The 16,469-nt window shown below is 39.5% G+C and overlaps 1 protein-coding gene across 10 annotated transcripts in view; it reads left to right on the top strand.

Moving 5' to 3' along the window:
- Positions 1 to 16,469, top strand: part of MAGI2 (membrane associated guanylate kinase, WW and PDZ domain containing 2) — a 1,322,716-nt gene that overhangs the window by 1,140,210 nt on the left and 166,037 nt on the right. For all 10 annotated transcript variants that reach the window (XM_078060071.1, XM_078060067.1, XM_078060065.1 and 7 more), the window contains one exon: positions 11,925 to 11,956. In XM_078060071.1, coding sequence (XP_077916197.1) covers positions 11,925 to 11,956 — 32 coding nt within the window. The remainder of the gene's footprint in view (positions 1 to 11,924; positions 11,957 to 16,469) is intronic.

Raw genomic sequence — 16,469 nt, 5'->3', positions numbered from 1 at the left:
AGAGCTGGTGTTATGTCACGCAGTCGCTCACGCGGGCAGCAATGGAATTCATGAGCCTGCATCTGGATAAATCTTCCCTTTTAAAATGAATGGAAGTTCTAAAAGTCAGCATGGGTATATAACAAAATAGGGAAGCATGTAAGAAAGGGATCATTATAATTAGCCTTAAAGATTAGGAGGAACAGCATGACATGGAACCAGATTTACTGCAGAAAACAGAAGAAATGGAGAAAACGTGCTTGGAATCCTCAGATGCTAGAAGATGTAACATTTAAGAAATAACAGAAATGGGCAGAGCAGGCTGAAGTGCAAAAAAAACAAGCAGAGTGATGCTTGACTGAGTGAAAAGGCCATAATAAGGAAATCTGGGAGCTTGGAATTACCTCTGAAAATTAAAATATTCATTAGAGTTAGTAAAAGGCGAAACTGATCCTGCAAGAAATTAATGATGGAGAGACCAACATGAGCAACTCTCCAGTTATGGAGCAGATCTCAAGCTGTGTTCCATCTCAACAGCAGTCCCAAGCACAGCACTCTGCTACCAGCCACGCTGCTCTTGACGTGGGATCTCAGTTCCGAGGCCAACTCTAACTTTGTCAGACTTACCAGAGGAGGGGAAAAGGAAATGAAGTGTGAACCAAGAGCTTTGATTATAACCCCTTGGAAGAAAGGGAGGGCATGACCTACTTTTGATACATGTTAATGGACAAAGAAAGAGAAACTGAAAAAATGAAGCAGTCGAGATCAAATCTACTACTAGACTATCCTTGATTCACATGTGCATGGGAATCATCTGGGGGTCTTGTTAAATTACAGATCTGATTCAGTGGGTCTTGGGTCTGAGAGTTAGCATTTCTATCCAGCCCCCAGATACCAAATCTTGAGGAGAAAGACTTAAGAGAAAACCTGAAGCAAATGCACTCACTATATTCTGGGAACTATTAAAACAAATTCACACCTAAGTATATTCTAATAATTTATGAAGAATTTAAAAGGATAAAGAAAATGTTATACAATTATTCTTATAAGAAAATGAAAAGTTAATTGCAAATAAACGAAAATTGAATGGATCCAGGCTTGTCCTTGGCATTACTAAATGTCAGAGAACAATAGAAAAAAAAAATCCCAGAGTTTAAAAGAAAGAAATTGTGGTATCAGAATTCATTAATGAAACTAGAAAGTGCTTAGAAAAGATACTACATATTTAGGGTTCCTATTATTGCTACAATAAATGACTACAAACTTAGCGGCTTAAGACAACATAGACTTACTATCTGATAGCATGATAGCTCAGAAACCCAACACGGGTCTCACTGGGTTAAAATCAGCATGTCGGCATGTAGGCAGTCTTTTCTGGAATCTCTAGAGGGAAATCCATTTCTTTGTCTTTTCCAGTTTCAGTTTCTAAAGGCCTCCTGTATTCCACAACCTGTGGCCTTTTTCCTGTCTTCAAAGCCAATGGCAAATTGAGCCCTCCTCACCCCACCATCTCTCTCCACCTGCAGCCAGGAAAGGTCTCCATTTTTAAGGACTTAGATGATTGGATGGGGCCCACCCAGATAATCCAAGATGTTCTCCCAGCCTCAACGTCCTTAACCTTAATCACATGTGCAAAATCTTTCTTGCCGTGTAAAGTAATAGATATACAGGTTCCAAGGATTAAGGAATAGACCCGTTGAAAAGACCACTATTTTAACTATGACATCATATATGCTGTTTCTGAAAAATTTGAGGACATATGCCAACAGAGGATCAAAATTCAAAATCCAAAAATGGAGAAATAGTGGAATAAAATGAATTGTGGTGAGCATTAAAACCAGTTTATTGGTTAAGTCTAAGTAACCATTATATAAATAGTTATAGGAAAATGCAAAGCTAGAAACAATTCATGAAGGAATAATTACAATGTAATCATTACAAACTGAGGGTATAGTTTATATTGGAGCATAAGGACTGTTGAGTGAGGTCAGTGTGGGCTACCTTACTCCTCTAGCCAAGACCAGTAGGAACTTGATGAAAAACTAATGGGATTAGAACAACAGTTTGCTTTGTTTAAGGCAAAAAAAAAATTTTTTTGTTTGTTTAAAGCAAATCAAAGCAAGCCATACTAAACAGAGCAAAAGGCGGCTTAAAAGAACTTAAAAGGAAGTTTAAAAGAGCAAAAAGCCTAAAATAACTAAGAAATTAATATGCACCTGTTGTGACAATAAATTGTTGAACCTCTTTCTGAAAAACACACCTCTAATTTGTAGAAAAAGAATTTAAAATGCATCCAAAGCATTAAATGGAACTGTGCACCATTTTATATTGATAATATGTAAAGTGCATTAAGTTCTCACTAAAATAAGACCTATTATTATCTTTGTTATCGATAAGGAATCTGAGCTGTAGAGAAGTTAGGGGATTGCTCATGCTCACGCCAGTAGGAGCCACTAAGCAGACCCAGGGTCTCACTCAGAGCCCAGGAGTCAATCCTGGTAGTAGATGTCACACGAGATGACATTACTAGTGAGAAATGGAGCTGGGACTGGAACCCAGGTCCGTTTTATCCCATGCTGTGTGTGCATAACTTCTCTGCCATACTGCCTTGGGATTGTTCTTCTGTTTACATCTTTGCCTCATCCCCTGAATACAGGTTATTTCTGTTCTCTCCTGCAGTCTACCTGCATGACCAGAACCCCTACGAACCCCCCCCCCCCATTGATTTTGCCACTTTCAGCCACTGTGAGTGAATTCTCCTATCCAGTCCCTTTCCCTACGGGCCTCCCCCCCACCCGCCCCCCACAGGGTAGACCCTGGGGAATTACACACACACACACACACACACACACACACACACACACACACGATCTGCTCCAGCCTCTTGATGAGAACTTGGATGATGCTTCTCTCTCAAGGTCAATTCCTCCTTTTGTGCTCTAGATCTCATCCTCTCTCCTCATGAAATAATTTCACCAATTATCCTGAGCCTTCAGACTATCTCTGTTCAGAGACCTTCTCATCTGAATGTAAGCATGCTGTCCCCCAATCTTCCTTTGATGGGGGTGGGGGTGGGACCACCATGACATTATCCCTTCAACCCCGTAGCTGTTTCTCAGTTCCACTTCCTCCCTTACCTTTCATTCAAATCCACTGAAATCTGATTTCTGCCCCTCTCATAGGAATTAAACTGCTTCTACAGAGGCCACCAGTGACCCTCCTGTTTGATGATCCACTTAAAACCTTGTTTTATGAGTATTTTCATTTATGACTTCTTGAAACTTTCTCTTTACTTGGCTCTCTATTACTTCTCAGGCACTTCATTCACTCTTCTGCATACCCTAAGGAGGTTTCACTCATGCTGCACAGTATTTGAAGTTTAACCTGACACATTACATCTCTTATCCTGAGGCTTCTGCCAATCACCAGACAATAGAGCCCACGACTCACAACTTCTTCGCCTGAACCCAAACTATCAAAGGTGCCCCAAACTCATTTCACTATACTCCACTCACAGAAGCTTCTTTTCCTGAACTTTAGCTAATGACACCATCATCTATACAGGTTCCAAAGCTACAAATCAGAGAAGATTTCATCTTCTCCTTTAGATCGTCTTCCACCCCCCACAAATCACCATGCCTTATCCATTTTCTTAAGTATCTTACAACTCTGTCTCTTTCTTTCTACCCTCCTCACATACCCTTCACTACTATGATCAATTCATTCAGATATGTCTGTTGAAGTATCTACTATGTGTCAGGCATTGTGTAAAGTACTAGGAATGCACTGTGAGCAAAATAGATATTATCCCTCCCTGGATGGAATTTATACTCTAGTTGGGGAGATGGGCATTAAACTAATAATTGCACAAATATAATTACATGAATACAATTTTGTAAATATAGGAAAACTACAGGATCAATGAAAAATTATAATAGAGAGCTTTGATTTAAAATAAAAGGTCAGGGGGCACTTGGGTGGCTCCGTTGGTTAAGCGACTGCCTTCGGCTCAGGTCATGATCTTGGGGTCCTGGGATTGAGCCCCGCATCAGGGTCTGTGCTCAGCAGGGAGTCTGCTTGAGGATTCTCTCTCTCTCCCTCTTCTGCCCCTCTCCCTGCTCATTCACTCTCTCTCTCTCTCTCAAATAAATAAATCTTTAAAAAAATAAAAGGTCAGGGGCGCCTGGGTGGCTCAGTTGGTTAAGCGACTGCCTTCGGCTCAGGTCATGATCTCAGGGTCCTGGGATCGAGCCCCACATCGGGCTCCCTGCTCAGAGGGAAGCCTGCTTCTCCCTCTCCCACTCCCCCTGCTTGTGTTCCCTCTCTCGCTGTCTCTCTCTCTGTCAAATAAATAAATAAAATCTTAAAAAAAAATAAAAAATAAAAATAAAAAAATAAAAGGTCAGGGACATCTTCTGTGAGGAGGTGTTGCTTAAGCTGATACCTAAAGAAAGAGTTAGAGATAGCTGTGTGGAGGGTGAGAAAGGGTGGGCAAATGAGGGAGCCTGTGCAAAGTCCCTGTGGTTAGAAAAGTCTGACTTATTCAAGGAAATCCAGTGAGTGAAGGGCAGTGACCCATGAGGCCTCTGGGGAATAGTAAGTGGGGACCAATTGATAGGTTTTGTGTTTTATCCTAAATTCAGTGGGAATCCATTGAGGGATTTTAAGCATAATCAGATCCTGTGACAAGAGCAAATTTGTTGTTGCTTCGATTCAGGCAGTAGATGATGGTGAGTGTGGATTACAGTGGTGGCCATGGAGATGGAAAATGCACACCTGAAATAGATTTGGGAGGTAAAATCGGATTTGGTGATAAGGAAGTGAGGGAAAGGGAGGTGTTAAAAGAATGACATTCAGGCCCCTGTCTTTAAAACTCGGAAGGGCAAGTGACATTTACCAAAATGAGGAACACAGAAGAGAAGATTTGGGGGAAATGATCAAGGGTTCCACTTTCACTATGTTGAATTAATGGGGCTTGTGAGATACCCACAGCTCAATAAATATTTAACATTGACATAAAGTGAAACAGACATTTAATCTTTCTGAAACTACTTAAAGATGTTTCTAGACAGGTTTCTCAAAAAAAAAAAAAATACTTGATGCTATGTATTCATCGTTTTTTTTAAAAATATTACTCTCAGAATTGAAATTTTCTATTTGCGAGTATTGCTATCCTTCCACATTTTCTTTGCCAACTGTTTACAGCCTGCTGTGAACAGACAGAGCAGTTTATCTCTTCGCTGCTCTTGGTTCTGTTCAGAACATAAAGAAAAACCCCTTTGTAGTTGTTAATATGTTCTGCGAGCCTCACCTCACTCTGAGTTTCAGCCTCCCTGACACACTTCTTCCTCTTTCCCTGCAGGCCTTTATTCCTGTTCGAGGCTATTCACCTGGCCTGCTTGATTTTGAACCCATCCTTTATGTAGCTGAGTTTATCAGAAGACAACATGTGCAGACTTATCCTTTCTAGATACTCACTGGGATTACTTTAAATGGTCAGACTGCTCTCTCCATAAGGAACAAAGCCAGGGGGAAAATGCTATCCGAAAACAGCTTTATGGTGCTTATGAGAAAAACACTTTTATTTAAAAGATGCAGAAAGGATCATTTTTAACACATTGCAGAGAGAGCCTCAGCTTACCACATAAAAACAGATTCTGGCCAAAGATGGCAACCAGTTTGAATTTTTCTTTGTAAATTGAGTATTGTGATTGGCTGAAAGTTGGTGCTAGGAGGTTTGGGGACCACCCCCAGCATACTTGTGTAATGGAAAGGGGGGGGCGGGGTTTGGCCCAGGTCACGTTCATTAAGAAAAAAATGCCCCTTTCTGACTTTGAGTAGCTTAAACAAATTATCTGAAGGAACTGCAGGGTTTAACTCATTTAATGAATTTTAATAAGACACACATGAATCAGTCAAAACCCAGGAAAAAAGTGAATAACATTGAACTACTTTTTTTTTTTTTTTTTTTGGTAGTCCTTTGGTTACCCTGCTGGCTTACATTTACCAAAGGCTGAATTTTTGATGGAAAATTTGCCAGGTTGTTGCATAATGGGAGAATCCTTAAATTAAAGATTAACTTTATTAGTGGTATTTTTCTCCCTCAAATTAGCCCTAACAGGACATTCTAAAAAACCCTGGGGCATTTTCCCCCTTTGGGAAACTTCAAAAAAATGATTCCCTCTATTGGAAGACTTTCTAACAGTCCCCGGAATATTTTCAGAAATGTAGTAAGAACACGAGCTTCCTTTATTGCCTCTAATCCTTTATGAGACAGGATAACTCTAGAGGTGGAAGGGTCTGTGTGGGTGTCCAGGTGAGTTTCCTGTCCTCCAGCAGGATACCACAGAAACTGTGAAAAAGAAATTCTCTTTCTTATTCTTTTATTCTCTCTCACACACAGGCAATATGCACATACTTTTGTTCTGCTTTTCTTCTTTTCCCTCTTTTATGGTTTTCTTTTTCTTTTTTTTTTAAATAATGGTGAAATAGACATAACATAAAATTTGCCATGTTAATCATATTTAAGTGGACAGGTTCAGTAGTGCTAAGTACGTTCACATTATTGTATCTTCCTTCTTTTTTAAGCAAAACAGAACACAGCTCTTAAAAAACCAGGGCATGGACATCTGCAGTGAAACGGGTTTTTATTTCAAAGTGCCTCCTACTTCTTTTCTATTGCTTAAAGAAAAAGAGAAATATAAAACATTTCCCCTGCATCTCTATCATTTTTGTAACTGTACAATTCCCTATAAAATACATGAAACTGTAATGATAATCTTCAAAACCAGAGTCGTATGTTGTACAAAGTACTTCAGTTGAAGGAGAACCCATTTCACATTCTGCAAATGGAAGTTCAATCTGTCAAATGGAGTATAGAGGCTTATTGAAAGATTTAGTTCTGTTTGGGGAAATTTCTAGAAATCTGGGGAAAAAATTGCCTTGGCATTATTCCAAATTGAAGATATCATCATGGAACTCTCTGATCTAAGTTGTTCCTCATTGTGTTTTGATCTCTTATTCAAACTGGGGTGATTTTAAAATTTCAACATGTTTTTTCTGTGTGAAAATAAATAATAAAAAATCTTACCGAACAACTTAAAATGCACACTAGAAAAGGGCTCTCCTTCAGAGCTACTGTAAATATATTGATATTTTTTCATCCTGGGTATCATGTGTCAGAAGTCGGTTTTGAAAAGAGCCACTTTGAGGAACCTTCCTCTTGGGACAAGGCCATGTTGCCAACCAGTCATCGAGCGATTGGAAAACGCTCACATTGGCCACGGAGTTTTGCATCACATGAGGGAAAGCCTACGTCAAGGCTGCTGATGGACAGACAACCAACAGAAGCCAGTAATCTGCATAGCAGATGGAATGTTCTGCGGTTCCTCTAAAGCAAGATTCCTAACAATAAAACATTGGATGGGGTGCAAGAAAAGGAAATATTAAGTAATTTCTGGGTTTCTTACTTAATTGAATGGGGTATTACCTGCAGTAGACATTACAATTGTGTTTTTGTTTTTAAATGGACTTATATAAAGTGTTCCCCTGATAGGGTGTTCAGATTTAGCAAATAAAAAATACAGAATTCTGGGGCGCCTGGGTGGCTCAGTCCATTAAGCGTCTGACTCTTGATAAGGTCATGATCTCAGGATCATGAGATTGAGCTCCACTGTGGGTGTGGAGCCTGCTTGAGATTCTCTCTCCCTCTCCCTCTGCCTCTCCCCGCCCCACTCCCATGTGCACTCTCTCTGAAACAAACAGAATTCCTATTTAAATTGAATTTCAGATAAACAACAAAAATTTTTTTATATAAGTATGTCCTATATAACATATATCTCATACAGTATACAGGACATATTACACTAAAAAATATCATTCATTCTCTATCTGAAATTCCAATTTAACTGAGCATACTGTATTTTATCTGACAACCATCTTCCTGTAGTTTACTAAAAGTTGTAATTTATTGACATGTAGAATTCAATTCAGGTTTCAATATGAAATCAGTGTTGTCTTCTCTTCCGTTTTCAAGTACTGAAATTTCTCGTCTAAGCTCTTTGCACTGGGCTTCTGTTTCTCTGCCCATCTCGCTTTTAGGTGCAGAATTAAAAATGTATTTTACTTTTATTTCTAACAAAGACAGATTTTAGAAACCTAGTTCCACTTTGAGCTTCATATTAAATGTATCTAAATTTTCTTATTAGCTGCATCTAAATTTTCCCATTATTCTCTTATTTTTTTCCCTTTTATGTCCCGATTTACGGTTTGTTAGCTTATAACTGTATCTTAAGGTCTTTCACTTTTGTTGTCCTAAGAGTAAGGATTAAATAAATATGTTTATATTTGTGCGCACACAAACATACACCAATAAATGATTAATATGGAAAACGTGGGTCATTATAAAGAAATTTTATTCCCACAAGGGAACATAATATACTGCTTTCTATAGAAGTAGGGGAAATAAAGGCCAGAAATAAACTAAAACATAAAGGTGACATTACTATTATTTTGACGAAATACTCTTTTTGTATGAATTAGATTCATAGCTCTGAAAGATTAAGAAAAAGTTATCTAGATCTTTGTTCTGTTTCCCTATGGAGATGGGTGGTGGGAAACCCAAAAGTCATACTCCGAGCAAACCAAACCTAACTTGCTTCTGTGATCTATCCCCAGCTAGAATGATTCCAGAAAAAGAAAAATTACAGAACTAGGGATTTAAAAGTTTTTCCTTTATTTTTGGTGTTTTTATTTAAATATTAATTGGAATAAACTTGGTTTCGAGGAGGGGCCATCCTACAAAAAAACATATTGTACATTTGTAATATATGCTAGTTTGTTCCACACTATTATAGCATTTCTGTAGCTCTTCCAATGGAATTGAACAGAAAGTTGGACTTTAATCATGTAGAAAACTTGACCTTCTGGCTTAATCAAACCAAATCAAGTATATCTGAGATAGATGTTTTCTATTTATCTTCACTTAAATGTTTGTAGCATAATTGATAATTTGCCAAAGAAACACAAAGGGCCACATAAGTTATTTCTATTTGGGGAAATCTATTCTGATACTATTTCTTACTACGTGAAATTCCTTACTCCTAGCAACCAGCCTCTTTTTGACAATGTCTCAGAAAGGCTAACTATTTCTTCAGACTGAAGGCTCTGAGGCACAGGTCAGCATTAGGAATATTCCAGAAACTGCTGTAATAGGAGCAGGAAAGAAGCCCTGGGTCACGCCAGTGGTTTGGGGTCAGACTAAATGAAACAGCCTTAAAAGAATGGGAAGCCAAAGTACCTCTGATGAAAGGTGGTGACATTAAACATCCCTCTCTCCTTGTCTGATCTTGACCAGTGGCCCTCTTATGCCATTTTAGTTCTGACACCATAACCACTGAGAGGTCAGATGATTACACATTTTCCGGAGGAGGAATAATCATCTCGTAGCATAATGTCCCATGCGGAGGCGAGAGCTCCATAACAGAACGACCATTTTCAATATATTTGTATCAAAGTCTAAGAAACTCCCAGCATCTTACAAATATAAAACAGGAAATACTCAAAATCCGTTCTGGCGCTCCAGGAAGAAGGTGATGATGCAAAGAAAGCCGAGGAAATAATTGAATGTTTTGACATTTTGAGAATGTACAAATGACATCTTTTGCAGAAGACCTGTTGCTGGCAATTGCATAAATCAACAAATAGGTTTTATCCTTCACTGAAAATAATGGTTAATTGGCCAATAGGTTACTTTTTTTTTTTTTCTGTAGACTTAGCGGTCAATTTGCTTTTGTTGGCATTTTTACAGAGTAAGTCAAGGAGACAAATGTATTTATTTATCTGTAATTTTCACTCTCAGCTGCTTCCAAAAAAAGATGTGATTAGATCCTTATAATTAAGTTACAATCGAACCACATGTCGAACAGAATTTTTTTCATTAGTTGGAAAGAGAGATAAGAACTTACAGGATGTGTAAGATGAGCTGATTCTTCTCATCTCCTTAGGTAGGATGGTTATTACATTTGAGCATTAGATTTAACTCTGGGTTCCAAAGAAAACTGAGAAACCTGATAGGTTACATACCTTTCCCTCTTTTCATTAAATGAAGTATCAGGTCTTCACAACGTGCATTGAGGTACGGTTAGTATTTACACCATGCCTGTGTGGGATTGCTTAAACATCTAGAGAATTGGGTATCCAGATTTCTGCAGGTATTTCCTATAAATGGGCTAGTTTTCAACTATTACCATTTTATAGGATCCCAGTTTTTAAGGTGATAAACACACAGTATGTGGTTTATTTTTAATATTTCACTTTTATTGGGCATTTTTCAGATACCAACTAACATTAACATGAGCAAAATTGTTCTGTTTTGGCTTACTAGGGCCAGTATATGTTCACCACCCCCCTCCCCACCATTATTTTTAAGCTTGTTTTTACTACTTTTTAAAAAACTGATACCGTATGATGATAATAATAAAAGGAAATAAGGAAAGGGAATCAATCTGTCTTTTGCTTTTCATTATCTAAATGGTCATTTGGATCACAACAGAGACAGTCCAATCTGCATACCATTTCTGATCATAAAAGTTGCTCAGTAAATCGGGGGGGCGGGGAAAGCACGGCTTTGTTGATACATGAGTCATTCAATTAACGAAGAGTTTGAGCTGCTTCTGCATGCCCAACATTGCTGGCACTAGCATAATAAATAGACACCTGCTCAGAGAAGGTCTCTGTGGGAGAACAGTCCCCAAAGAGTTATGCCTTTATACACTAGAATCTGATTCATAATACAGGTATAGACATTATTTTTAAATTTAGGACTAATGAGCTCTTCCGTAAGCGGCCCAAGGTGATCTCTCAAAACAGTTCGCTTTTCACTTGACCCAGAAAACCCTACAAGATCATGCAAATCAAGAGGTTCAAATCTCCATGGTCACTTTAAGAACACACGTGAAACTGCCCAGGCCATCAAGGGTATGCAGATCCGAAAAGCTACCAGTGTCTAAAGGACGTCCCTCTGCAGAAGCAGTATGTGACGTTCCGTGGCCACACTGGTGGAGGTGGTGGGTGTGCACGGGCCAAATAGTGGGGCCGGACACAGGGTCGATGAGCCAAAAAGAGGGCTGAATTTTTACTGCACATGCTTAATAATGCGGACAGTAATGCTGAACTGAAGGGTTTAGATGTAGATTCTCTGGTCATTGAGCACATCCAGGTGAACAAAGCCCCCAGACGCAGCATGGAACTTACAGGGCTTATGGCCAGATTAACCCAGATGTGAGCCCTCCTGCCACGTCGAGATGATCCTTACTGAGAAAGAGCAGACTGTTCCTAAACCAGAAGAGGAGGTTGCACAGAAGAAAAAGATACCCCAGAAGAAACTGAAGAAACAAAAACTTATGGACTGGGAGTAAATTCTGCATAGAGTAAATGCAAATAAAAGTAAAAACAGAAAAAAAAAAATGTAGGACTCATGAAGGCTTGTTGATTCCTTTTTAACCACATAAAGAAGGTACACAAAGCAGAATTATTTTTGTACTGAGCAAAGGTATTTATCTTGAAGAATTTAATTTCTGTCTATATTCTCTCTGTCCCTCTCTCCCTCCCCCCCCCCCCCCCCCGCCACTTTTCCCCATTCTCTAGCTATGGCCGGGACACAGAAATCCCTAAGGATGGCTCAATCTTAGATCTCGTAAAGCAGCTGACCATTTGCCATACAGTTTACCTTCTCTGTGCCTCAGACTCCTCAGCCGTCAAATAAGGAAGTGTTCTTAGAATAATTAACATAATTCCAATGAAATTATTTGGGCTCCTTGAATAAAACTATAGCATATTTTGTCAGGCAACTAATTAATATTAATGCAATCATCTGAATATCATGCCACCCATAAGTGGTGGCAGGTTATATTTTCGAAGTTCAAATATTGTTTTCTTTATTACAGGTTTCTTTTCTCCATGGAAAACTCCAAAGCCTGTAAGTTGGAATTATTATGCTTCCTTCTTTATTTTTGGTTACTATTGCAATCCCATTAAATAAGAGTTAATTGGGTGACCGCAAAATCTCTTTTACCTCTGAGATTCTGTGATGTCAAAAGGACAAATCCTGAGTCCCTTTGTCTTGTACTACAAAAATAACATGTCTTACTTTCCTGTAAAAGCAGTTCTTCCTGTTTTTTAATAAACTTAGAAAATGGGCATTAACACTATTCAATATGGTGTACTATAGAAACCTTTTGTTTTTCCCCTGTCAGGAATAACTATAGTCTTTTAATATGGAATTTTTAGACACAGTGCAAATGATAGGCCTAGAGGTCTTGAGCTACAAATTAAGTCTGGTGCATAAGAAATTTAACTTTGTATATATTTATATGTCTATATTTACATTTGAATGTATATGCTAAATATGTGTGTGCAAATATTGCAGAGACATACATATTCCACCAAACCTGGCAATCACTCAACTTCTGCATCTCCTTCAGAAGCTGGTGATCTCCGTCCGCCATCACCTAATCTCTCTGGGTCTACTTCCCTCATGAATCATCCTGAAATGCTGATGCCGATATAGGAGACTGATGGATTTTAATACTGTTTTGTGTGGCTGGGTTAGCCAAGGCGGCTTCACAATTAGAAGTAGTTTTTCCTTGCCGTTAGATTGAAACTAGTAACTGGCCAAGTCCCCAGAACTGGCACTGGTTTTCTGGGATGCCGTTTCACGGCGGGCTAGAATACCGTGCCCTACCTGGGATGTCTAAAACTCACAACTAAAAGAGAACTATAGCAAAGTGATGCAAGTCAAAAACAAAACTCGGGGAATCACTTCTCCCACTATCTTCTTTTCTTCCCTCTCACATTGAGCAACTCAGATGAAAGTGGCCCCAAGTCTGGCCAGTGAGTAGGGAGTTCTTGGCTTAACTTATGCAATTCTCCTATTTCTTTCACTGAAAGACTATTTAACTGCTTGATTTTCTCCTTTTACAAAGGGAGGTAATATAATTTTGCGTGCTTTTCAAGTACAATAACTGGCTTAATTAAATAATAAGCCTTGAAATGGTTTGAAGATGTGAAAGTGAAGTATTATTGAGCCCAGTCATATGCCCGAGCTCTGGGTTTCTCTCAAAGAGACATAAGGAAACCGGGAGCTGGAGATGAGGGACTGATCTCTTAGAGCTGCAGAACCTCCTCACCAGGCATGTCCTCCTTTGGGATCCGTCTCATCTGGTCCACAGAGAATATCAGATGGGGAAACTGGGCCTATTTAGGTTTAGTAAAACATTTTGTGATGTGTGTGGTTTGAAAAGAGGTGGTTTTAAAATGTTTAAAATGAAATTTGTTTTATCTTGGCCAACATTTAAAGAGGTAAATATTTAAATAATTTCTTCCTTTCATCACCAAAGTTAATCTGTGCTCTGTGGTTATACACATCTTTATCTAATTTAACAAGGAACCTGGCAACTTCATCATGGTGCTACAATTATGCTATTTAGTGATTTCCTTATGTGTACCACATTTACACAAATTATGCCATTTGGCATAATTACAGCATTTTCTGTCATTATAGTAATTACATCCATAGTCAATAATTCCAAAAAAAGGTTTTATGGAACTTAATTTACAATTAATCCTGAACCTCCACATCCCTACAAAAGCTAAGGCTTGGACTTCCAGGCTCTAGACTGAGTGAGGATATAGGACTGTCGATTTAATGTCCTCCTGTATCCACCAGAAGCTCTTCAGACTAAGGGCTGTAATGAGAAGCAGTATGACACACGTTCCGGGGCGCAGGCCCTGAAGGCATACCGCCCGGGTTCAAGCTTTGCTTCTTCTCCTTAGTAGCTCTATGACCTTCAACGAGCCACTTAAGTTGTCAGTATCTCCAGTTCTTATCTGTAAAATGGGAACAATAATAGTACCCCACTCATACAGTCATCGTGAAGAGTCTCAGTCCATGTCAGTTGCTTAAAACAGTACCTCTAAAATATATTGAGCTCAAAAATATAAAGTACTGTCATCCTAGAGAGCAAACACTCCATACATGAAATCTTAATAAATTAATGACTCTATAAAATGAACATAGTTTGCTGAAGTATTCATCTAAACAAATATATAAATATATACCCACAGTATATGGATTTATAGACTCTCTCCTCTCAGGATTGATGACGTCTGTAGTCAGGATAAGGAAGTGTTAGCCTGAGTGAGATCTCTCCTCCTCCTGGTCCTGTGTCACTTGCTAACCCGCTTCTGTCTCACTGACCTACATCTTAAGCTAATCCATGTTGAGATAGTCATTTTGTAACAAGTAATATACCCCTAATTGTAGTGAGTTCTCATGCTCTCCATCTGAAAGGAATCCAAGTTCATTCTTCAAGTACAGAATCAAATCAAATGCCTTCATATCCCAGCCCTGCCCTAAATTAGTGAGGGGGTACATTTAGACTACCCCACCTTCTATAGGAAGTAAACGGTTTCTCAATAGAGTACTTCATGGGAGGTGGGGTGCTACCTCATTCACAAGCCCTCTACTCACAGTGTGCTCCCGCGATCAGAAGGTAGTTACATCATGATTCAGTTTTCCTGTTTTACCGTTTGAGGCCATGTTGTGGACTATATGTCCACTCTGTCCGTTGATAATTCAGTGACTGACTCTACCTTCATACAGTCAGGCATTCATTCATTCACCAAAGCCAGCAGAGATACAAGGTTTCTCCCAGATACTGAAAACAACCTCATTTCCATTTTTCCTTACCCTAGTGAGATGCCTAGGTTTGAACACCACTGGGACTGTGCAAGGCCCATTCAGAAGCCTGTGAGAGGTAAATGTCTGGCAGAAGCACAACTCTAGACAAGCCAAGGTCAGGAAAACACTAGGTGAAACAAGTGAGGTCCAAGGGCCTGGGCAACGAGACAGGATCAGAATCTAGGGCGTTCAAGAAGGTTGAGAGGAACAAGTGAGCAGAGTGTCCCAGCTGGAAAGCAGAAGTCCAGAGACCACGTTGTCTAAGAAAGTAAGAAGTCGACAGAGTGCACCCTTCAAAAGATGCTGTCAGATCAGCACACCAGTCCCAGTGAGCAGAGGGGGACCTCTGACCTCAGGGCAGGCAGTTTGCACCATGGTCTTTGGGGTCAAAGCCAACAAAGAACTCAATCTGGGGGTGGGGAGCTATAGGACTGCAAGTCTGCTTCTTCAGTTATTTCATGGGCGCAGTGATTTTCTGCTCTACAGTCTTTTAAGAAAGCCTGACAGATTGACTCAAGGGTTGATGAATGTCACAGCAAGATGTTGTGAATGCTTTACTAAGCATAATCCAGACTATTGACTAATTCCCCTGTTTCTGTGCTATAGAAATTGTAGAACTTGTCACTCTGCCCCTGTAACCTTCCCAACAATGCCTAAAGCATTATTTGTTCTGTAGTTTTAAGAATGTTTTTTAGAAATACTAATATTTCACCTGAAGCATGTTTGCTCCAATGATTGCACATGAACAATACATACACCAGCAAGACCTATGTGAGTATCAGCTCACCCTCAGTAGAAGATGAGAGAAAGAAATAGACATTTGCTGAGGCCCTCTGATGACGAGTGGGATTCTACAGCTACTCAGTCCACATATCTAACTTATTTACTGTGTAGAATTTAGTACCTTACGTTTAGAAATGGAAGGGAGAAAGTCACAGCCACAGTGCATCCACATGGTGCCTAAAGCCAGTAACTTTGAAAAATTAAAAAAGAATACGACTTTAGCCACAAATGTGGGTCTTCTCATCATAGCAAAGACACAGAGAATAGATGACCAAAGAAACCCAGAATGGCTTCCTAGATGAATTTTGCTATCAAATGAATTATGAAGTGCAGATTTTTACTAAATGGGAGCAAAAGGCCCACTAAGCAGAACATTAGCGAAAATTCTAAGCAAATTTGCCAGTTATTCCCCTCAATGTATTATTGTAAAAAGCAGTCCCATTAGAGTTACAAATTGGGTTGACCCGGGGTCTGCTGCTGACAGCTGCTGGACCTCTTTGCGCTTTCGAGATTATGTTTAATATTAGGGAATTGAGCTCAACTAGGGATTTTCCATCCTCATTAGGTATAGAAACTTTGTTCCAATGAAATCTTGGTCAGTAGCCCATTACAGAAAACAAATGAAAATGGAGCCAAGTGTCTTAGTGCCTTCAGGCTTCGGTACCATAGACTGGGTGGCTTCTAAACAATAGCAATCTATTCCTCAGAGTTCTCGAGGCTGGAAGTCCAAGGTCAAGGCGCTGGCGGATTCAGTGTCTGGTGAGAGTCCACTTCCGAGATGTCCATCTTTTCTTTGTAACGTCACCTGGCAGAAGGGTCTTCAGGACTCTGAGTCTCCTTTAATAAAGGCACTCATCCCATTCATGCGGCCTCCACCCTCGTGACCTAATCGCCCCCCCGCAAAGGTCCCACCTCCTAGTACCATCACCTTGGGCGTTAGAATTTTAACATATAAATTTGGGAGGGG

The sequence above is a fragment of the Halichoerus grypus genome, chromosome 12 (genome assembly GCF_964656455.1).
Source record: "Halichoerus grypus chromosome 12, mHalGry1.hap1.1, whole genome shotgun sequence".
Classification (NCBI taxonomy): domain Eukaryota; kingdom Metazoa; phylum Chordata; class Mammalia; order Carnivora; family Phocidae; genus Halichoerus; species Halichoerus grypus.
This window is presented reverse-complemented; position numbering and strand designations above follow the sequence as displayed.